At 45.3% G+C, this 23,865-nt stretch overlaps 2 protein-coding genes across 3 annotated transcripts in view; one reads left to right on the top strand and one right to left on the bottom strand.

The window, feature by feature from the left end:
• Nucleotides 1-23,865, top strand: part of LOC138526876 (uncharacterized) — a 1,504,711-nt gene that overhangs the window by 38,544 nt on the left and 1,442,302 nt on the right. For both annotated transcript variants that reach the window (XM_069637661.1, XM_069637652.1), the window contains exon 2: nt 17,448-17,683. In XM_069637661.1, coding sequence (XP_069493762.1) covers nt 17,484-17,683 — 200 coding nt within the window. In that variant the 5' untranslated portion in view covers nt 17,448-17,483. The remainder of the gene's footprint in view (nt 1-17,447; nt 17,684-23,865) is intronic.
• LOC138526886 (uncharacterized protein ZSWIM9-like) overlaps nt 1-23,865 on the bottom strand; it is a 1,119,771-nt gene that overhangs the window by 482,987 nt on the left and 612,919 nt on the right. The window lies entirely within an intron of this gene.

The following is a 23,865-nucleotide window of genomic DNA, read 5'->3' as shown; positions in this document are numbered from 1 at the left end:
CCTGGGGGACACCATATGAGATGGGGGTGGGATCTGCCGCTGCTGAGGGAGAGAAGACCCTCATGGTTCTTTCACTCAAGAATGACTCAATCCATTTAATCGCTTCCGGGGAAAAGTGGGCGGCAGAATCCAGATGACTACAAAGGACTTTATGATCCACTAAATCGAAGGCGGCTGAGAGGTCCAGGAGTAGCAGGAGTACTGTCCTACCTTTGTCCCTCAGCTCATCGATTTGGGATTTCAAATCAATTAGGGCAGTTTCTGTTCCATGTAACGGACGGAAGCCCGATTGTCTCACTCCTAAAAGGTTATGTAGTTCAAGATGTTTTTGAATTTGGTTATATGCAGCTTTGTCACGTATCTTGAGAAGAAACGGTACTGTAGTGATGGGGCGGTAATTAGTAGGGATGAGGGAGTCTAAGGTCTGCTTTTTAATGTAGTAAGTGAGGCATTCTTAGCTACTTAGTACATGTTCCACAGTACACAAAACTTTGAAACTAAATCATTCATCATTTCACTATCCAACATGGGAAGATTTTGAATAGTGCAGCTGTACGATGGTGCCTACGGATGTACATGAGTTGGTTCTTGTACTGGAAAGAACTCTGTAATGCAATGCTGTTTATAGAAATGCATTGGTTAATGAACATATATGAACGTATATGTCATAATAGTTCTTCCAATGATATCTATCTTCAAACCGTACATTGCCAATCCCTTGTGGAGGCTTTTAATGAAAACTAAATACACATGCAATGTCATCAGTCATGTCATCAATGACATTTGTGATGTCATCTTTGATATGGGTGTTAGTCCTTGCAGTGCACAGTGGTAGCATGAGTTATGGTTGCTTGGTTTACCATAACTGGTGAATTTCTGGGGGGTTTCTGGTTTACCTGTAACGTTTTTTCCATTGAATTTCATAGGTTTTTGCTAGTGCAACTTAACCATAAAGTCCATTTAGCAACGTTTTTTGTTAGTGAAAAATGATATATACAGCTACTAGACGTCCTTGCAGCAGAATCATCATTGATTGTCAACACCTACACTTGCTGTGAGCTGCAAGTTAAGACTGCCTCCCTGACGATGTGAAGAGCACAGAAACCGGTAGGAGGAGAACACCAGTGGCTGAGAAGGTTTATTGTACAGGGAACTGGAGTGCGCCCCTCTCCGCTTTCTTTTTTGTCATAATATATATTTAAAAGGGGCACAGTATAAGTCAGGGTAGTGAGTGCACAAAGACTGCAGAGGCACATCGCCCACAGTGCACCATGGATTAACAAGGCAGCCCTGAAGCTACTGGCTGCATTTTCTGCTGCTCTTGCTAGCTTCTTTTTTGTGTTCCCGGGTCAGCAAATCACCAGATAGCACACACGTTTACCATGGCAGATCAAGCAGACACTTGGTGCTGCAAAGCAGTACATATTCACCATAAAGTGCATTTCATGGCTAGCATAAAGGCCAGGCGCTGTGGCGGGCCCAGGGCCCCACACTTCTTGGGGCCTCTCATGATGACCAGCAATAATAATCACCATCACCATCACCATCACCACGAATGTGATTCGGGGGATTGTCTCCCCAAAAAAAACTCGCTAGCTTCTAGCAACTTCACAAATGTCTTAAATGTTGTTTTCACATTTACTAGAGTAGATTTGTCAGTGGTGAATGTCCAATTTAGCTTTAATGTTTGGGTGATGAGCATTGGTGAGCGCTTTAGCATCTGGAAAGTCTACACACAAGTCAAGTTGGCTACCCAAAACTATGCAATACCTCTTGTCTCCTTCTTGAGAACTATCTAATGTATAATTCCATTGCATTCTGTTACTATAACTTCTGTTCACAATTGTGAATATATAAACATACCCCCCCCCCTTAATATTTATTTAACTATCTGTCAGGTGGTAGAGTTTACCAGCCACAGTTGAGAAGATCTTTGAGTCAAGGGGCTAAATTGTGAACTGGGCTTAAATCCTAGCTTCAACACTAACTAAGTTGTGGCCTTGGGCAAATCAGCATATACAGTGTGTGCTTTTTGCCAAAACCTTAATAGTTTAGTGTGTCTTCATTCCTATTTAAGACACCATTTCATATCACAAAGCTAATCTGTCTCTTGTAACAAGGTCTGGTAGGTTTACATCCGCTATTCATTATTTACTGTGTAATGTAGATTCTTGTCTGGTTTTAACTAATTGCATTACTAATCATTTGAAGTGATGGCACTGCAACAGTATCAGTTGCTCAGGCTTCAGATTATTGACGGAGGGTTTCATACTTTACGACATTGCCCACTACTTCACAAGGTCTTTGTGTGTGCCACAAGCCTGCCTAGGTTAGAAAAAGGGAGCTGTGCAGGGACTCGTGGGGGGCAAAAGGGGGAACCGGGCAAGGGACGTGGAGATAGCTCTCTAGTCTGCCTATTCCAGGTTAGAATAGCCAAAAGCAGCCAACTGTCTACAGATGACAAAACCTGTTCACCCCATGAACGCTTGTTCAGCTATATTATAAGCTACGAAAATATAACAAACGAGTGTTTTCGTGTTATTGGCAGTGAGATAGCTCAGTAAGTAAATGTTCTCACTGCATACATCTGGGTATAAAACGGAATTCTTAATCCTAGTAATGCCAACTCGCCCCTACCTCACTATTTCTTCTACTGTCTCTTGATTTTGAACTTTGAGTTGCAATGTTTCCATTGCATACTAGATAAGTGGGGTAGGTTTTCTGTGCATGAACTTTCTTTGTCCGTCTGATGTTTGCACTTTTTGTTTTGATTTTGAGTCTGTGAAATCATTTTACTGTGGGAGTAATTCTTGTATGCTTTCCCTAAAGGCAAGGCATGAATTAGTTTTCAAAAATTGATTAGCAGAGTTTGCTAATTAACATTTTCTTGATTAGCAAACTAACCCACTTGATTAGCAATATTGTATTCATAGGTTTACTATCACCAGATGTTATTTGTACCCAAATCATATGTGCAACAATACAGCAGTTTTGTGTAACACTGAAGTAAGACATTAGTTGTGCCTTGCAAATGCTTTAAAAAAAATTCCACTAGACCTGCAGATCAAGTAACTTCGTTTACCTACTCCACCTAAGTGAAATGCACCATGAAAATGGATGACCACTAATTTAAATGTGCTTTCTGTAAAATGGTGCTTGTCACCAAAAACCCACTTTGGCACACTGCTGCCACCCAGAATCCACCCATTCAGGGTGACAATTTTATTTGACATTTACTGTAAACAAAGTAAATGTTAAATACAAGTTTGAAACATCCCCTGCAAATGGTACTCACCCTTCATAAAACCTTCTAGACTATGCGAGTAGCCGAAAGGACTTTGCGAGCCAAGGATGAGCGTCTGTAAAATGTAAACGATTAGCTGTGTGAATGGAAACAAATGGATATGATGATAACGCTCACAGGTGCTAAAATTGTATGCAATCGGAGAGCAAAGCGAGTTCTGGAGGCTAACTACAGTGCATGATAGTGCTTTAGATCTGTAGATATACATACTGGATGCAACCATTGATCACTACTTTCCTTTAACATCTAGTTAGCGTTGTTTATTCATTATGTAAAGGGAAAGAAGGCAAGAGACGAGTAGAGTGGATGGTGTAGCTGGGCAAACTAGGTGGAATATTGTAGTTTAAAGCCATCTCACTTTCAGGCTAGCTGGTATAAAGCATCAGGTTGATATGATAGAATGTCAATGAGTATGGGATCCGCTCATGGATTGAGCACCAGTTGCACACGTGTGCAACCAGCAGGTTACAGAACTAGGCTTGCCATCAAAAGAACTTGGTCATGTACATTTTCAAAAGTGATCGGAGTGGCGTAGAGTGGCAGTCTTGCTGCTCACTTCATTTGATTCCGTTTCCCGTGTTCCTGTGTTCACGTTTGGAGGCGTGTCCCTACTGCTGCATACCTACAAAACGCCATCTCCTCCGCGGAGTGGCGTAGAGTGGCAGTCTTGCAGTCTTGCAGTCTTGCAGTCTTGCAGTCTTGCAGTCTTGCAGTCTTGCAGTCTTGCAGTCTTGCAGTCTTGTCTGTCTTGTCTGTCTTGTCTGTCTTGTCTGTCTTGTCTGCCATGGCTGCCAAGACTGCCGACTCCAACAAACCCACAGAACAAGAGGTGCAGCCTCCGGACTTGGAAGAAGGACGCTTATTGCGTAGTGCACGCCTTCGCGTCCCTTTGAATAACCATAAATCAGGAATGCGTCCCTTGGAAAAAGAACGTTCTCTTCAGCCCTCCAAAATCACTGAAGCAGCCTTCTTAAAAAACAGACATTTGCAGGTTGAGAGCAGAAGGACAAACAAACGATTCGATCCTACCTCCGTTTGAAGTTGGTTCCCCGGAGGAGCCGCTGGCTGGCAAACGCGGAGGCTCAGGGAAGGACTTGCAGCTCCCCGGGCGGCCGCCGAAATTCTTAGCAACATCAACAAGTGTCTCGCCGGCTCCCGTTGCTTCCTCCTCTCTGCTCTGGCTCCCTAGTATCTCCGGAGGGAGGGGCGGGTGCAGTGAGCTAGAGGGGAGGGGCGCGGGTACGCCGAAGGCGGGCAGCACCTACCGGGCTGGTGTTGGAGCTGCAGGGAGCAACGAACTTCGATGCGGGGCGGGTGGTGTCGAGGACAGGACGAGTCCGACCCCGTCAGACCCTGGAGACCCTATGGCGACGCTGCCCACACGACTGTCCCTTATTGATCTGGCAACAATGGTAACGTTGCCTTCTGCAGCAATGTTAGAAAATGTGCCTCAAATCACTAACAAAGAAGGCAATAGACTACAAACCACTGCGATTATTCACATGCACCCTGAGTACCCATTGTGTGAAAAGACGCCAGTGCAGACCAAACTACTAAGAAATTTATCCCAGCTCCATGAGGCCGATCCATTTTTTTTGCACCAGGAAAAGGACACGGAAAAGGACATTTTAAATTCCACAGAACTGGAAAGCACAAATAACAAAAAGAAACTACGCTGGAGTCAGACGCCATCTCCAAAGAAGGGGGGAAAAAACGTAGACAAAAAGCTAATGCAAATAAAGTCTAAAGAAAAGAAAATGCCGCTCTACCAACAGCCTCGGAACACTGTAAATCCAGGGGCAAGAACACTAAAAGAACTATGGGCCTTAGAACCTGGCAAAACTCCAGCAGTTAGCCTGGTAACGGATTTCTTTAACGCTTTTGCCCCGCAGGCTAGGGGTGCTCAGGACGATCTCACAGATGCTGAGATATTAGAAGCAATCAACACCTGCCGACCTCCTCAGAAAACGAGAAAAACTGACTCCTCAACTGGTACCCCCTTGAAACTCACGTCTCCCTACAAGACACAAGCCCCACAAACGCCCGACCCCTTACCACCAGTGTCGGACGTTTTAATGCAGGACTCATTGCCCTGGCCACAAGAACATGTTCCGGGATTGGGTGTGGACAAACAACAAACTTCCCCGGTAAATCCAGTGATTCGACAAGAAAGGACCTCAGGTGTGACATCCTGGGCATCTACCTCGCCTGTAGGAAATCTACCACCGAATGGGGAAAATCTTTTAGCCCAGAAAATTATTCCACCCGTCCATTCAGTAATTGCCTTAGAGGCCTCATTGGAACCAATCCACCAAAGCATCCCCCACCCACCTCTGATAAGGCCGAAGAAGGAAACACTTTGACGACTACCAATCCGCCAAATATCCTTGAGCCAATTGAAAACCAGGGTAATAGAAAGCGGGTGGGAGACAAAGCTCAGGGGGGGAGGGGGGGAGGGGGGGGCCTGAGAGAAACCCAAATGGGTAAACCTGGTCGGGACAGGCGCAACTCCATAGATTTCTTCAACAATTCCTCAGCAAGAAAGTCGACAGCTAATGAGCAAAACACAAATAAAAATTCATCAGGAGCCCCAAATGAATCCCCGGTAAAAAAGAAATTGGACTTTATATCTATCATGTCTGCAGTGTCGATAGCTTTGGCACCATTCACACAGCTTTCCGAATCATCAGTGAAAACTTGAAAGATCATACCACCATGCAGGCAATGATGTATACTAAATTGATAAATGTCGCAATACTGCACGACCAAGAGAATTTCTATTGCTACACAAACACAAATTCTATCAACCTCTTCTTCGACCGCCTTCACAATAGTCAGTGAGCCCCCGACCACTACTAAAAACTGAGCTGTGAACTATGAACAAAGTGAAGTCATACACATCAGTGAAGAAACACCTCCAAGATTGAACGAAAATCAAACACTACTTAACGAAAAAGACCAGGCTTATCCGATATTTTGTGCACAAAATGGCAAATCGACAGATAACACGGACAAGTCAAAATCAGGGTTCTCATCCCCGCAGTCAAAAAAGAGCCAAACAAAAAAGCATCTTTCTTCTACAGGTCAGGGCTCTACCCTTGTCTTCCAGATTCCTAATGATATAGGAACCACATACTCTCCAAAAACAGTCAAAGAATTCCTGGCCGACGACCAGCTAATAAATATTAGTGAACACCTAGAGAAGGATACGACGAGGAATATGTCCATCGGAAAAGAACAAGTTGAGGAAAAGGCGCCTTCCAGTCCCTTCCAGTCCCCCGTCTTATCAGCCAAAGAGTCCACCCTTCCGTAACCTGGAAGAAAGAAGGCAAATTCTTCATCATACCTCAAAAACCAACCAAGTTAATGTGGGACAAAGGAAAGTATCGTTTTCCTCAAGAAAAAATTCACCTTCACCAAACCGGGTGATTCTGAAATTGGATCATCGGCACAAATACAGAAAAAGGGATAGAAACTCGAGCAGAGAGGATCTGCGGCAAGCTTCAAGTAAAAAGAGCTCAAAAGAACACCTAACTCGGGTAAATGAATCACCTCGGTGGGTTCATTATAAATAGAAAAATGAATCGTACCACGACCAACGTAACTCCACCAAAAATACCATTTGGACTTTAAAAATAGAACAACGGTCAGAAAATCGTGATGAAGTAATCCTTAATAGAAGAGGAGTTCTAACCCTCTTTGGCTTCATTCCAGCCCTTCAGCAAATTAAATCAGAGGCCCTGAAGCTAGTGGGCCCCTATCATTCCAATCGTAGAGCAAAAACGTATCTACATATTCCATCAAAGAAAATACAGACCCGAATAACTGAAGAAGCAGATGAGTTACTTAGAATTGGCTACAGGGTGACTGAAAATACGACGGCTACTAGAGTGTAGAGAAACACAGGACAATGTCTCAGCAAAGAAAACACGTACAGGCCTTACCAGAAATAAAGCTGAGGGCCACTCTTACACAAAGAAAACTACTTCACCAAAAAAGAATTAAGATTGGTAACTCCCAAGAAAGCGAAATAAAAGAAAATAAAACTCTTGCGTTGCTCCGAAACCGCTCCAGGAGCATGACAAATACCAAAGAAGAAGCGAACGAATTCCAACAAGCGGGAAAAAGAGACATAAGTTCAGAAAAAAACGCACAGAAACCATTGAACAAAGACGCTCCAAAATAACAAACGTGTAGGGCGCTGCAAACAATTTAGAGTCAACGAAAGCGCCAGAAAATTCACACCTAAAAGAAAATCCTCAGGGAATTTGGTCTTGGCTCCCAAAAGCACTTTCAAAAAAGCTTAACAAATAGCAATTCCAAGGTCGGCAGAGCCTCGACAACGATATCTTGCCAGCCAACCCGCCTTCAACTGCATTAATACTTTGCTCCTGGAACACTCAGACATTCCCACTTGACGACTGGGAACGACGCCGACTTAGTATCGTTTGATGTGATCTGTCTACAAGAAACTTGGCTAATTGACAAACCAAACCACAATCGACTAATAACATGGTCAACTAATTGCCGTAAAGAAAATGAAGAGCCTTATGGTGTCAAAGTAAACAATCGGGGAAATCGCCTAAAACTCTCAACATCCGCAGTAAGGAAACTTACACAAAGATATTCTGAAGAGGGCCTGTCGGAAGAAACCCCCGAACCAGACTATGTGTCTCTACTCGTGGTTTTCTCTAAAAAAAAAAAAAAAAAAAAGAAAACATCTCTAAATCCCGATATTATGCATAAACGCACCTATGATGCCAAGTTGGCTTCAAAAAAGGCGCGAATTCCGAAGAATTAAGAGAAAACTTGTCAAAGCATTCAGAAACTGGGTAAAAAACCCATTGCTTACTTCTTTATCAGCAAGACTCGGAAAACGTCCTGAAAGCGATCTGTGGCAATAAAGCCAGGGAATTCTGGTCCCTTTTAAAATCCACAACCCTAACTCCACCATCAACTAGATTGGGGAGCAGAAATGGATTGACCATTTTACAACCCTTTTTGAAGCTCCAGCAAAGGTGGACAACAATGTTACAGAAAGAGACCCTTCGAGTTGGCTATACTTCGACCAAGAAGAAATCTTTGAGACCCTGAAAAAACTAAAAAATTCCCGAGCAGCTGGTCCGGATGGGATTTCTAACATGGATCCAAAAAAAAAAACCAATAGAGTGGTCAAACCTCCTAAAGAAGATCTTTGTGAGATGTGCAAAATCGAAATCCATTCCACCCTCCTGGACTAAGGCTACCATCGTCCCAATTTACAAGAAGGGGGATGTGTGACCCGTCAAACTTCCGACCAATTGCTCTTTTGAATTGTATTGGAAAGGTTTTCGGGGCCCTATTACTGAAAAGACTCCAAACGTGGGCTAAACTTGCCCCATGTCATGAAAGATTCCAAACAGGTTTAAAATAAAATGTCGGCACATCGGCTAACATCTTAGTCATCATGTAGACTATTTGTGGCCTTCGTTGACCTCTCCCAGGCCTTTGACCTAGTAGATAGGTCTCGCTTTTGGTCTAAACTCGAAGGGTGGAAATGCCCTAAGGAGATCCTTCTGCCATTAAAGGCACTGCACACAGGCACTACCCTCGGAGTGCGACTGACCCCTCCAGGACAAGTGTCTGCAGAAATCCCCACTGGAAGGGGGGGGGGTCAAACAGGGGTGTCCTCTTGCTCCTGAGTTATTCTTAGCGTACATGGGCGACTTTGGCGAAACAGAAGATCTAACAAGAACATTCCCGCCGAAACTGGCAAAGGTACAAATTAGTCGACTCATGTACGCCGATGACCTTGTCCTGTTTGACCAGACCCAGATAGGACTGCAGAGACAATTAACAAACCTCTTACATTATACAGTAGAAAACAATCTACAAATCAACAAAGACAAAACAAAAATATTGATTTTGGAATGTGCGCTGAAAAGATCTGATAAATACTAATGGCATTTAGAAGACACAGAGATTGAAAGAACAAAAGAGTTCAAATATCTGGGTGTGACCCTTGATGGCTCTCGAACTGAAAGTGCAGAAAGCCTGAAAATGAAAATTAAAAAGTTAGCAGGCAAAGCCATAGACTTAAAGTTTGGAAAATTCTCGACAATCCCGGTAATTGAATTCTACAAGAAAAAAGTAGTGTCTTCAATTACTTATGGAGCTGAAACAATGCCACAAATTCCAAAAAGTCTCTGGACGAAGCTAGGTCACTTCTGGAAAAACGTTCTGTGCTTGCCAAACTCAACCTCTATGTCGGCCATCTGACGAGAACTTAGCCTCCTCCTCTTTAGCAGGTACAGTAAATATCAACTCGGTCTTGCTGTACTGAAAGTGTATCATCCAAGATGGCCAGAACATCTATACAATGATAGGCGAAGAAATGAAAACTGACGCAGTGAAAATGTTGACGAATTGGAAAGAGGAAAATGTAGCCTTATTGACCTCAGTTGCATGCTCAGAAGACGACCTGATTTCGAACCCGGTCAGAGTGACCGAGAAACTTAAACCTCGACTGGTCCCAAACAAAAGCGGAAGTAACAGCAAACACACTTTTACTTCATCTCCCGCATATTCTGTGCAAAGTCAACGAACTCCAGAGGTACATAAAAAAATTCCCAAATAGATCTTCTAGGAACTACTTGCTCAGGATAAGATTAAATCTAATTGAAACAAATGAGACTTGCCACATTCGAGGTACCTCGGACACAAGTAAGTGCCGTCTTTGTGGCGCCGACAAAGAAACAATTTGCCATCTACTACTGCCTGCCCAACGAATCAACTGATAAGATCAGCCTACCTTGACCACTTTTGGTCAAATGAACACTTTGATGTCGATCAATGGTGGCTCAGATTGATTGAAGGAGACAGAACAACGTGGCAAATTGCCCTGGTGAAGATCATCCAAGAAACATTGAAAATGATGGGCTGAGGCCCTTCTGGACTCATGGAAACATAAGAATAAGAATTTTGTAAAGTTCCATTTTGGAATATAAAAAAATAAAATAACAATAAAATAAAAATAGTGATCACTCCTCTTCCCCCAACAAAATGAAATATGGTTGACACTATAAGATTTAGATACACAAACTTTAGTGGAAAGCATGTAGATAATGCAGTGTTTTGCAGTAGCAATACAGTCATTATGCATTATGAAACAACTTACATTTTTATGAATGGAATTGCATGACTGTCTTTAAAAAAAAAAATAACGCATACCTGTCTTTGCCAGACAGGATTTAGTTGGCTTAACCAAAGTATCCTCCCAATTACTTCTGGTTTGCAATTATTTGAAAAAGGAAAGAAGATCTTGCCTAGCACTCCCACACAGGCATTTGGCACTAAAGAGCATAGGAGGGGATTCCTGCTGCACTCTTTTCCCCCTTAGACCCTTTGAACATGCAGCAAACAGAAACAAGTAGAGGGCAGAATGAGTTGTGCTTTCATTGGACAGGGTAACTTAAACAGTTAGCTTTTGTACACCTGTACCAATTTAATTAGCAAACCTACAGAATTGCACAGCAAATTGCTATGCGACAATGCTGATTTTTATGCCTTGAATGGTGTTGGTGTGCAAATGTGTACCTATTGTTGTAGTGTTTAGAAAATCTTAGAGCTGGCCCTGCTCTGGGATGTGGGGAGATGAAGCAATGCAAACGAAAGGGATGAAACGAGACACGAAAGCTGTCCCTGCTTCGGTGTGGGAGGGGTACAATATGTGGTGAGGTGCCGAAAGTAGAGCAAGCCTAGCAGAGAGGGGCAACATAGGTGATTGTGAAGCAGAAAGAGGAGGGGAAAAGGCATGCACATGCTTCTAAAGTAAAAAGGTAACCAACCGCAGATACTGCTGACTGAAGAGAGGTAAACGCAGAGATCGTTTAGGGGAAGGAGGTTGAAACTGGGGTGACAAGGAGAGAGGGTCAAAATCTGTTACTACAGAAATGGGAGAAGAGGAAATCGAGAACTTCTGAGAGGGGCATCTGCAACTCCTGATTGGGTATATTGAGTGGTAGAGAAGGACCCGAGCAATTGTGCTGATCATTTTTTGGTTCCCAGCTTGCAGTGCCTCTGGTTAGACGTTTGGTTTCTGAAATGCGTGCTAGTTGCCCTCCTAGCAGTCAGGATGAAAGAGTGAAGAGTGTTGAACTGCTCCTCCACCTGGAGAGTTGCTGTCATAAAGCTCAAAGCCTGGGTGGAATATTGCACGTAGTCTGCCCTTGCATCCCCTCCCAGGTGAGGCCTACAACAATTCATTCTACGTTCCCCGGATGTTCCTTCGCTGTGAGGATTCACAGCAGCAGTATGATGAAGTCACGTTTAACTAAATACTCGTGGTGAATCTACAACCAGTGCCTTCCCCAGCAGTAAATCACTAACCGCTCCAGCGGCCCCTCGGCAGTCCGATGTCAGCACAGATGCCCACCTGTAAAATGTGCTTAGTGCCTTAGCTGAAATTTACCAAATCCATGGCGAGAGCACCTGACCTCTGTACATGTGCTCCACTGGTGGTGGCATGTGCGCACAGCACCCATGCGTGGTACATTAATTCATAACAATGTGCCCTACCGGCCTGGGAGCCTTTGCTTGTCCTGCACTGTTGCATACAACAAACTGCAGCCCAGCACTGAGGCCCAGTTAAGCAGACACTGCCCTCTAGAAATCATGTTGTAGTTAGTGCAACATAAATAATTAAATGAAACGCAACTCCGTGGTATCGTATCCCATATTGCGATGCTGTACTGCTTATTTTATGCCATGGGTTAGGGAAAGTTATGTGTTTTATCAGAACCTCTTTTTACATTGAATAAATGACAAACTTTGAGAAAACGGTACCTTTGTGTCCATCTCACGTTTCTGACCCCTCGCAAGAGCCTCGTTAGCTTAAAACCAACTGTTACAGGGAGCTACTTTTGGTTCCATAGGCCAACTGGTGCCTTACAAGCATGCATATGTTAAGTTAACTTTGTGTGTTTGTTAATGTAAATAAAGCGGAATTGGGACGCATCTCAAACACATACAACAGCCACCAGGAGCTACTTTTGGCTCCCCAGGGCAATAATAAATGCTAAACAAACACAACTTTGTCCCAAATGCACAGTTACATTCACAATCTATATGACATTTAAAATCCAAGCACTCATAAATTATGGACAAAAGTATATGATTGCATCTTACGTGGAAGGTAGATTTGTGGAACGCTGTGTACTAGTTCCTTCTTCGCCAGTGGTAGCTCCTGGACACTGGTTAATGTTGGATACCTAGGAGCTGCTTTTAGCACCTGCTTATTCAGTCCCAGTTTCGAGCCCTGCTCATGTCCGGCTGAGATAGCTGACATATAAACGCCTATTGTCCGGAATGCTTTTCCCTCTTGCGACAATGAGGCCAAAAAATTAAATATCTTAACTACAGGGGCAGAAACTGGATAAATACTCTGTTGCATGCGGCAGGCCTCCCAGTGCTGCCACATGCAGCACCCTAGCTCTGGAAGGTGGAAGGGGCCCAAGGCTCCTCGATAGAGAGCAATGTGAGACAGACAAGTCGAGTTTTCTCACAAGAAACGATATATATATTTTTTAATTATTATTTAATTAAATAATAAAAGGTGAGATGACTGCCTATCTTTCCCTAGCCTAATAAGGATTTCCCTACCTATCCAAGGAAGGCGAAAGGCAAATGAACTTATGTCCAAAAGTATCTCCTCACACAAATATACACGAGAATCCTTGTGATCGTTGTTGGACACCCTTCCCCAGGATCAATACATGTTTCAAGCCAAAGTTCAATTTCATAAAAGTTCCTTTCACTAGCCAAGTAGAATGTACCGTTCCAAAAATGTTTCGGCTCCAAAACATGGTTTGTAGAAACTGTATGAAAACCAGCTTTACCAATGTATTGTTGCTGCCCAGAATAAAGTATTTGCTTAGACTGGGGCAACTACTGAGGATGCAGCGTTGCGGGTGCAATGTAGTCGTCGTCGTTTGTAAGGTGGGGCGATTTTAAAACACTCAATACCAGTTGGTATGTTACTCTGTATTAATCTGTTTCAAATGGTAGCTAATTCCTTAATACATATCAAGAGCTCAGTGATTGCACCAGAAAGTAAGGCTGCCCTACATCACAATCTTGCCACTTCCATATGCTGAACCCACGCGGAAAGACATTGGTTTTGGGATTCCTTGCGGAAGGGACTTGTAGTGGGGACTTGTAGTGAGCATTGTTTTAAGTGCTTTTTAATCACTCCGAAAGTGCACCTTCCAAATTAACCTTCTTATTGCAGCCCATAAGGCCCAGTATATCGGAAGTGTTGATTAGGGGCAAGCCCGGTGTGTGTTGATCATATTGAGGCGTGTTCCCTTTTGAGCCATAGTGTGTCACGATCCACTTCCTGAACCCGCCCCCCCCGGCAGGTCCATGCGCCAGGTGGGGTCTCGGCTCGGGCCCCAACAAGCTTAGGCACCCTTTGCCTAGGCCCTCTTGGGGCCAGTCCTGGCGCCTTTGGAACTACTTTATTTCAGTGCCAGTCAACATGGGAGGCATCCACATAGCTTGGCTCCTTGGAACCAAGCTATGCAGTATAGTGTTTTGGGTGTGGTAGCCTAGGAACTATAAAACTACACCCGACTTGGATACCACGCTTCGCGTTACTTTGCAATCCTGCAACGTGACGCTCATCGTGTTCAGCTGCATCTGCGAACCTCAGAAACACAGCATCTGAAAAACAAAGGACATCGTTAATAGCAGCAGTTTACCTGTGATTCCACCGCTAGCTGTACTGCGCTCCTGCAAACAGCATCCAAGGAACAGCGAGCCTCCCGGACCGTCGGATCTGCAAAAAGGAGAGAAACAGGACATTAGACATTTTACAATTGTGCCGGCAGCTTGCCTCACGAGTTGCCCATCGACCAGCATCGCCTTGAGACTTCTTGCTGCGGGTGAGCACCGCAACCTACGGGAGCAAAAGACAACAGGTTAGCAAAGGCATCATAGCGCTGCGCATAGCGCCTACTTACCGCATTAAGGCGCTCTCGAAGCACCATCACCTGCTGGCGAGTCCCAATTCAGCCAACGCTCCACGGCGAACTTCCGCGCACCTAAGGAGAGAGAAAAGACATTATTTAAATCCAAGAAAGGCATACAGCATAACAGTAATAAGACCTACCTGAAAGACTCTAAAGGGCCTGCATCAGTGAAGTAACTAGATCCCACTCGCCCACAAAGGACAACGCGCCCCGGACGGAGAGCTTACCAAAACCCATAACAAGGTGAGGAAAGGTCCGGGGAGGGGCTGCGGGCATACGGGGTGTTGGGTGGGGGGGGCGCTCTTACCCCAGTTGCCCAGTCTTGAACATTGCCCACCTGTTTTCCAGGCAGAACTTCTCCGTTGATTATACCTGGGAGCGGCTGAGAAGGGTACCAGAGTACCCACAGCTGGGTGGCGTCCCCGTGGATACCAGGTGAGCGTAACATAGTGCCTCAGAACAGCATTGCCTACCTCGAAGTTTAATCTAGCCGATGATGGTGCATGTGCGCTGCACAGAATGGAGTAAATGCACCTCTGTACTTGATCATCTGCAGCATAGTTTACAGCAATTTATTTGTTTGCTTGTTAAGCGCTTATACAGTAAGTAAATTACTGTTTCAAAGCGCCCACAGGGCGTGGGGAGGGAACAAGGTAGTGAAACGCATTAAAAAGACAATATTTAAAGCAGAGGAGGGGGGGGAAAAAGAATAAACCTACTATGCCATGTGAGTATTCAGAACGTGCAAGTGCAGCAAGGAAGAGGGCAGATGAGGTAAGTGCTGGGGAGTCCGAGCTCACGGGTGAGCCACTGATGACTTGCTTGGAATGTTGAGTGCTACATGGCCTCGAGCCATGTTAGTTGTGAGAACCTCCAGGGTGGAGGGTATGCCAATTTAAGTGCTGAGGGTAAACAGGAGCTGAGGCGATAGGGTGTGGAAGGTCAAAGCCCCAGAGGATGCATACGGACCATGGACACAATCACAGCAACTGTGGGATTAGCAGAGGAGGTAAAGGGGAAAGTCTTGAGGAGCTTCTGGAATTTAAGACAGTCCTTCTCAAGGCGCAGAGAGAGGACGAGACTGTTCCATAGGAGGGAGCCAGCTGAAGAAAGCGATCAACCACCTACCCTCCTTTTTCTGTGAAATGCTCTACACACACAGTTGGTGCCAGAGGAGTGAAGTGGTCTGGAGGGAGAGTATTTAGTAAGATAAAGCTGGAGATAGTGAGGTCCCCAGGACCAGACAGTCTTGTGGGTGAAGCAGAGGGATTTGAATTTAATCTGTGCAGCAACTGGGAGCCAGTGAAGACTTTTTTTAGGGCGGGAGAGGTGCGCTGCCCTGTTCTGGGTTAGCTGGCAGGGTCGCAGAGTGGTAGAAAGTAGATTCAGGAGGAGGCTATTGCAATAGTCAAGAATAGACTGAACCAGGGCTCGGGAAAGTGAGAAAAGGGAGAATTCATTTGACAAGGAAGAGCTGAAAGTGGGACTTCTTGGCAATGTCCTGAGTGTGAGGGAGGAAGGAGAGCGAGGAGTTGAAGATGTCTCCAAGGTTTCTGGCTTCAGAAGGGGCATGGGGAGAGCCCAATGAGTAAGGCCAGTGAAGGAAAGGAGGAGGGAGCAGGGGTCCCAATTGGAAGGATCTCAGTTTTGCAGGCAATGAGGCAGAGATCGTTGGAGGTGCACAGGGACTGGATGGCAGATCGGCAGTCACGGGTGATTGAAGGTGCAAGAGGGTCAGCAGGAAGTTTGAAAAAGAGTTGTCTCATCTGCATAACACGAAGTTGGAGGAGATGAGGTGTGCAAGGTAGATGTTAAAGAGCCAGGGGGAGAGGATTGAACCCTGGGGGAACCGCATTGTGGAGAAGTAAGAGAGAAGGTGCCCAGGATGCCTTGGGAAGAGCGGTCCGTTAGGAGGGATGTCAGCCAGTCCAGTGCCCGTTCCGAGATACCAAGGGTTTGTATGAGGATGGAATGGTTGCCCGTGTCAAAGGCAGAGGGGAGATCAAGAAGGATGAGGACAGGGATGCAGGCAGTTCTGCACAGGTGTTCAGAAAAAGTGTTTCCGTGCCTCTCGATGTTCGGAATCCAGATCTGCTATGCTATGCAATGCTGCTATGAGTGAGACCAGGCTACAGCAGCGGCTCATAGTGTTCTGCCAGCATGCTAAACTCGTTTGCAAGAGCAAAGTGAAGAATTTCATGGTTTTGTCAAGTAGGCTTTAGGAATTATTATTCACTAAATCTTTACATCGAGTTCGGTTTCCGATACTTAAAGCCAAGCGCTGGTGAGCTACCAATACCTGTGGGCATCAATAATGAATATTGTATGGCACGTCCACTACGTTGTAAAGCAAGGAGTTGGAAAGGGGAGCAGAAAAATGGCAGTTTGTGGGCTTTGTTTTTATTTGTTTTTTTTTTTTTATGTGGCTGCACAAACTTCTTTCAGTGGTCAAAAGTAAATGGAAATGTTGAAACACAAACACCTTGAATAAATTACATTTTTTTCTGACGGATGCAAATGTTGGCAGTGAGTTGAAAAGGTATGAAGGATTGTTGGAAATATTTGTTGAACTGTATCCCCCAACTGCAGATAAAATGTAATTGCCAACATCGCTGGTGGTGCATCCAGCAGCGCGCAGGTCAATCTGTTGCAGTGAATTAGACTGTGAATTCTTTTGATCCACTATTTTGCAGAAACTCTTTACACAGGGGCGAGGGCTGGGGCAATGTTGGCATTCATTGGCAGCGCTTAGGAGCAGTAGCTCGGTCAAAAGGGATTAGTTGTAAGTAAAACAAGAAACTAAATAGAACTTAGTTTCATGTATGCAATATGTTGTGTGTGTGTGGCACTCCAGTGGAATTTGAAGGCACTAGTGTAATGTTTGTGCCGCTTGCCACCTGAGCTAATTATATGCTGTATTACTTGGGAAGAAGCATGAACACAAAGGACCTGGTCATCCCTTTCCAACGAAGTGTTCTTTTTTTGCGCTGCTGCATGTAATTGGAGACATTAAACTGTGAGAACGAACGAGTACAGTAAGGGTGGTTGCACTAGTAGCCATCAAAGTGGTCCGTAGAGTAGGGCCGCCATCCCTTTACTGTAGTTTCATCTTTGTTATTCTCGTGCATTTGCAGGTGTGAAATAGGACCATCTCGGCCTCTGTGTGGCCAATGGAGGACCGGCTGGGGAGGACCGAATTCCCCAGCTGGCAGGACTTCCGTGCTTTTCTGGATGCCTGGTGTGAGGTGCGAAAGGTGGTCTTCACCGTCCGCCACTGTGTGCTTCTCAGTGACCGAAGTGTCCCCCTGGAGTTGGCGCATGCCCTGAGGTACAGCAGCGTGGAATTGGGATGCGGAAGCACCCCTTTGAGGTAAGCATAATCCCTTTTCATTTATCAAGTATGTTCTCTTGGGGATCACTGCAAAATACCCTTTTCAGTTTTTCTTGCAATGCGTAGAATGTGAATAGCATTACCCACCAATTTGATGGTAGTACTTTGAGGCATGATGGGCCAGGGCACCATACCTTGTTGAAGATACAGGCCCCTAGAGCTCGATAGTGCAGATGATATGAATGTCAATATCTTTCTCTTAGCACCTATGGTGCTCTCATGAGTCAGCACTTGAACATATTTCCCTCTATTACATCAAGAAAACACCTTGGGAGCACTCTGAGTGATCAGCCAGCTATATTCCCGTTGATTTCATTTCTAATATCCAAACACTGCCTGGCCATTTCCAGAGTACTCAAATCTATTAAAATAAAGTACTTCACGTCGATTAAAGTAAGTCGCCTATATTATTAAATATGGCATGTCAACAAATGGCAAAGCTCTACTGGCTTCACGGGTGAGTACTGCACGCAAGACCTAGCGTAAACAACCCTAACTAACACCTATTCTCATCAAATGCAATCTTGGAAATTTGAACCAACAGTCAGTCTCACCTGTCATTCTGTGCAAGTGCTCAAACCCACCCATTCGTTACTGGAGCATTCTCCCTCTTGAAGGGGCATCCTGATTCTCAGTGGGCCATACACAAATACCCACACTTGGATGTTCCGGGGATCCATTCTCATAGCTAAAAAATGTCGACCCAGGAGTTAAGGACTTTAAAAAAGCCGCTGGTCCTGGACCATTGTAAGAGAACCGTTGGCCTCCTCGCCATTAACAGCCTCGTGAGGAAAAATCTTGTCGAACCACCTGTCAAAATTGCTCACATCTCATTGTTTCAACACCTTCCAATTAGCATAAACCACCCCAGGGTGCCTAATGCTACAGTGAGCAGCACTTCTCTACAGGAAAGAATGTGCCACTGCAATTGGCGTTGCAGTCCAATCAAATGACTACTGTATTGCACCGCTAGTCGGGAGAAAGGAAGAGAACTTCGTGAAAGCCAGAAGCTGCAGCTCCAAAAGAAAAACGCGGATAATGCAGCCACAAAAAATCTGCACACGCCCCGCTTAAACCAGGTGATGCATTACATGATTCAGAATTACTCTTAAATGCGGAAAAATGATGTCGGCCATGAGGGGTAACATTTCAAGGTGTATATACTTGTCACTCTCCCCCACGCATAAATGACGGTTCACGAATGTAATTCTTTGGGGTGTACACCTATTCTTAATGAAAAGGTCAACCAATTTAATTAATAAAAATGCAGGTATCGGGTGCAAGGGAGAAAAATGAAACTGGCACAAAAGTTACCAATGTGAATCAAGTGAGGAAACTGTCCTTTGTTCTCTTGCACATGTTCTATACTGGAAAATCGGTCCATTTTGAAAGAGAATAGGTTGTTAAACTGTGGCGTTAAGAGACATCTAGTCGTGAAAATAGTGCGCAATGCGAAAATTCGTGTTTCTGTTTTTGACTCTAAAAAGTTATATTTCAGAAATTGTAAATAAGTGCGTAAACAATAAAAAAACAAGGCGCTCTATGCGTTTCGGGACATTTCTTAAGAAGCATCAAGATTCATATATTTTCTACAAAACAATAAAGATGATACTCAAACGAGTTTCAAGTCCATACAGACTTTTCGAAATGATGTTTTTTTATAATCAAAAGGTTATGTAGAAATAGTACTTCACCTAAATAACAGCAAGGTGGCACCAAAGGATCACAAAGGCTTCATATGTTTCTCTTATTGTCGTCAAGTCACTGTTGTAAGAGTTACAGGTGTGTCTGTAATGTAGCTTGCCAGCCCCATCTGGGGGCGGACATGAAGTTAACAATCGGGATTTAACGTTTCTTTCCTCCACAGTGATTCACTTTGCTGTTTCTCTGAGAAGCCGTTATTAAAAGCGCGAAGTGGGCTTCTCAGACGTAGTCGGCGTTTAAGGAATGTTCAGCTCGTACAGGGGATTTATGGTCCCTCTGCCGACTGTTTACTGTGTGTTGAAAACACAATAAGCATTTCAAAATACAATAATTATTGACTACAAGTTGTAAGCAACACAAAGGGTGACGGTGGAGAGAATTATGGTGCAAGGTCCGCACGTAGGTAGAACAAGCACGAAAATAGCAAGCAAATCCTGCATGTAGCAGCAATCTGATGAATATATCACGTTTTTGTTGCACAGCAACACATAAATGAACAGTGTCTCAAGTGTAAATGATTGAAAAAGATCAATGGACTGATGTGTTTTTGTTTCTTTACATGTTGTGTGTCCTCCCACGTGGGTACACTATTATGTTAATATTATGACCTTTTGCAATGTAACGGGTGTTACTGGTGAATGTGGTATGCAGTAGAAAACGGGGATTACACTAGGCCCTGACGAAGGATTATATATCCGAAATGCATTGGCCAATCAGTCACATGTTTGCTTGAATTAAATATGGGCAATACCTTGCGAAACAGTACCATACTTGAAGATTAAACTTCACCATTTGAAAAATTATAAGAGCTTCAAGTCTTTACTTAACGAGGCAATTTCAAGAAAATGCAAAAACGGCTAACTAGCGTAGGTCTCTTTTTAAAAAAAACTTTTTTTTCTTTCTTCTTCTTCAGTCACGGTTTGTGCCCTACACAGTGGTACACTACAGTGGGTTGCACCGCACCAGTAAGACCAGATTCAAGGATTATTTTTTTTTTTCATTTTCGGAACTAATATCAAAGAAAAGTTGAAACAAGCGGTGGCCGCTCATCCCTCATTTACTCTACTATGTGTTGTGTGCAACTGAAGAATGTTATTGAAAAAAGTGTCATGACACAACACGGTAATTTATTGTTGAAATAGTGAATACAAAATGGTAATGCTTTAAGCTTACAATTGAAGATGTTGTGTTCTGGTATGGCTGATCGAACCAGTGGCAAATAGTTGAAGCATTAGTGTTTCATTTCGGCAATCTTAGTATAACACCCTTTTGAGGGATTTCAGGTTGAGGTTGCATTCTGTGATTAACAATTAAACGTTTAAGGTGATATTGCATGCTATGTGCATAAGAAGGCATGTATTGTCAGAGTGTGGGTCCTAAACGTTTGGATGATTTGCAGCTGTGGAAGGGTACTCGCCAGCGACCTGCATTTCTAGGATATTGCGCTTGTGTGGATGGTAGTCTAAGTTGCACTTTGCAACATGGGTTTCTTGCTTAATGGGTCTATGGGAGATGCTGTTTGACATACTAGTTTAACGTTTTGAGGATTTGTAGGATGTTTCGGTTGCATTCTGCAAGTAAGAAACATGGACTCTTTAGATTTGATGTTTACAACTAAATGGATTTGTTGTGTTGGTGCATGCTAGAGTTAACACTATTTAATGTTTAGGTGGGGATAATATCCACATGGACTTTTAGAACAGCATGTTTATTATGCTTTTCTGTTATGAATAATGGGGAGAGATATTGCCATGGGTAGTGGATGGTGTTCAGTCATGTACATGTATTATAGACAAGGTGTGGGTAGGGCCCTGCTCACACTGTGTGGTTCCCGTATGACGATGTGTTATGGTTTTACACTCAGTGAATGTTTGTATCCAGTGTAGAGCCACAACAGCGCTTCCTTGGATGGTGTGAGTTTGTGGTGCAGAGTTTGTGGTGATGCATAGTGTGCATGCAGCTACGGGTGTTTGTGTGCTTTCGTGATCAGTGGTGGGGTGGTCAAGAATGGCTCTGGTTCCGGCATCAAGTGGTGGAGTTAACCATTCGATATAGGCCTTCTCAGCAGTTGAGCTTCTGTAGGTGGGGTTTGTGTGGATTTGTGAGGATGTGTTAGGGATCCAGTGGTTGTGTGCCAGTACCCCACCTAGGATTTGTATCGTATTTGTTTGTTTGTTTTCGGAATCATCCTGGATTAATTTGATGGAGGTCTGTTTTGCGTAACATTTGTTTTGTAATATTGATTCTCCAGCATGGGGTCTGGCATGGATTCACATGTTCATGAACATTCCCTGTCGTCAGGCTGGGAATAATCGGTAAAGAAAAAATCAGTTTGTTTCATTTCTGAACTTTCTTTCTCCTAACAACCAATCACTGAGCTCTGGGTCATACTGCCGCCAGCCAATGACTGCCCTCTACCTAAGCCCCTCCTCTGGCAGACATCTTCATATTTTTACCACACGTTCAAGTGTTGGGAGTCCTCGTGTTTACCTCTCAAGCTTTTACTGCGTTTTTGTGCTTTTTGGAAGAGTTTACTCTATTTTTCAGTCATTTGAGCCTTGTGCTCCATTGATCAACCTTCTGATTAATGGGGACACGCTTTTTGGATTCTTCAGAGCCCCCCCCCCCCCACAAGGGTGGATTTTGTTGAGTTTCTTCGTGGAGGATTCAAGAAGATTCTTCAGGCCTATTCCGCGTGGACCATGTCTGAGGAGAAGGATTAAACCCCGCTTTTCAAGTTTTGCTCCGACTGCGGTTTACGCAATGTCTTCTCGGACAACAGGCATTCACAGTGCCTTTACTGCCTGTACCCGGCGCACAAGGAGGAAGATTGTACATTTTGCCAGGAGATGGCCCGTCGCACGCTGAAGGATCGGCATAGCTGACCGAAAGAGTGGCTACAGGCCAAGGCCTCTGCTATGGGTGGGGTCCCAGGAGCTGAGCGGGCTTCTAAAACCTTTGAGGGCACCCCCCCGCGGGGGTCTAACAGAAGGCTAAGCACCACAAGTCCACTGCCCGTTGCACCGGGCTCCCCGACGGTCAGGGTGCGTCCGTCATCTCAGTGACTTCAGTCACCAGTCGGGGTTCAGGATCATCGGCCAAGAGGAAGTGGGACCATCTGGGCAAGCTCAACCGCCCTGCCGGAGAAGGCCAAGGGGGATCGGTGTGCGGACCCTTCCTCCCCCCACCCCACCCCTTCCCCCCCCCCCCACCCCACCCCCACCCTAAGCAGAAGGTCTAGCAGGACTAGGCATCTGGGACACCCAAGGCCAAGGGACCGATCCTGACCGGTCCTGACCGTGAAGGCCCAAATACACCCGGCGAAGGCCCAGCCTTCCATCAAGGTGGTGGTGTCTCTTTCGAAGGCTGCTGAGATGGCTCTGCAGCAAGCAAATCCGAAGGCGAGGGTATCCTTTCCTCCCAGGAGGGAGGCTGCGTTCCGCCCATAGAAACAACCCCGGAGAAGATGCTTGTCATCTCCCAAGGACCGTCCCCCGCTGGAAGCTAAGAAGGGGGGGGCACCGAGGCCCTCCAGGGTACGGATTTCACCTCTGAGGTGGAGCTTGTCTACCTTCAAACCATCCAGGAGGAGGAAAACGTAGCAAACGGGCCCTATGACGAGCACGCCTACGAAGGAGACGAAGCAGAGGATACCATCTAGCAAGAGCAGTAAGGTGATGAGGGCCTTGGCGCCCTGCCGGTGCCCCATCTGCCTATTCCGCCTCCACCTCAGCTGCCACCCCCGCCTCAACTACCTCCTAGAGACCTCTCGGTGAACATTCTCTCTGCACTGCATACTCTGGTCTCTGAGATACAGACAAGGATGACTATCGCGCCGGCGGTCCTGCCTGCGGCGATGGCCGACCCTTTGGTGACGGAGGAACCACCGGCCAAGAAGAGGAAGAAACACCCTCCACCTCCTTGCTGACGACGACTGTGGGATAGGGGACCTCCCGTCGCCCCTCCCCCCGATCCCCTGAACCCCCTCCCCCCAGATCTTCCCGACCGGACGAGATCGGCTCATTTCACTCGATGATTTCCAGAGCTTCAGAGCTCTTCCAGCTCGCTCCAGAGGAGAAGGAAGGTTTCTTATAACAGCGCCGAGAGGCGAACAGAAGGACCAACCTCTCGGTCCCACTTCTGGATGACATTTGGGACTAGGGGTTGTCCCTCATGAAGAACCCTTCTACGGCCCCAGCGAAGAGGGATCGCCTTGAGAAGTACAGGGTGCCTGACTCTGCGCCCACATGCTTGCGAGCCCTACTGTCGCCAGACTCTGTGGTATCGGCAGCAGCCAAGAAGTCATCCTGTGCTTCTTCCTCGGCAGTGTCCACCCCTCCGGAACAGCGAGGGGAAGAAATTAGATGCCAGGGGACGACAGGTTATCTACTCTGCGGCCACTACCATCAAGGCCACCAAAGCCCTCGCCATTGTTGCGTGCTACGACCGCGAGCTAT

The sequence above is a fragment of the Ambystoma mexicanum genome, chromosome 1q (assembly GCF_040938575.1).
Source record: "Ambystoma mexicanum isolate Mex_15411 chromosome 1q, UKY_AmexF1_1, whole genome shotgun sequence".
NCBI classification, from domain to species: Eukaryota; Metazoa; Chordata; class Amphibia; order Caudata; family Ambystomatidae; genus Ambystoma; species Ambystoma mexicanum.
This window is presented reverse-complemented; position numbering and strand designations above follow the sequence as displayed.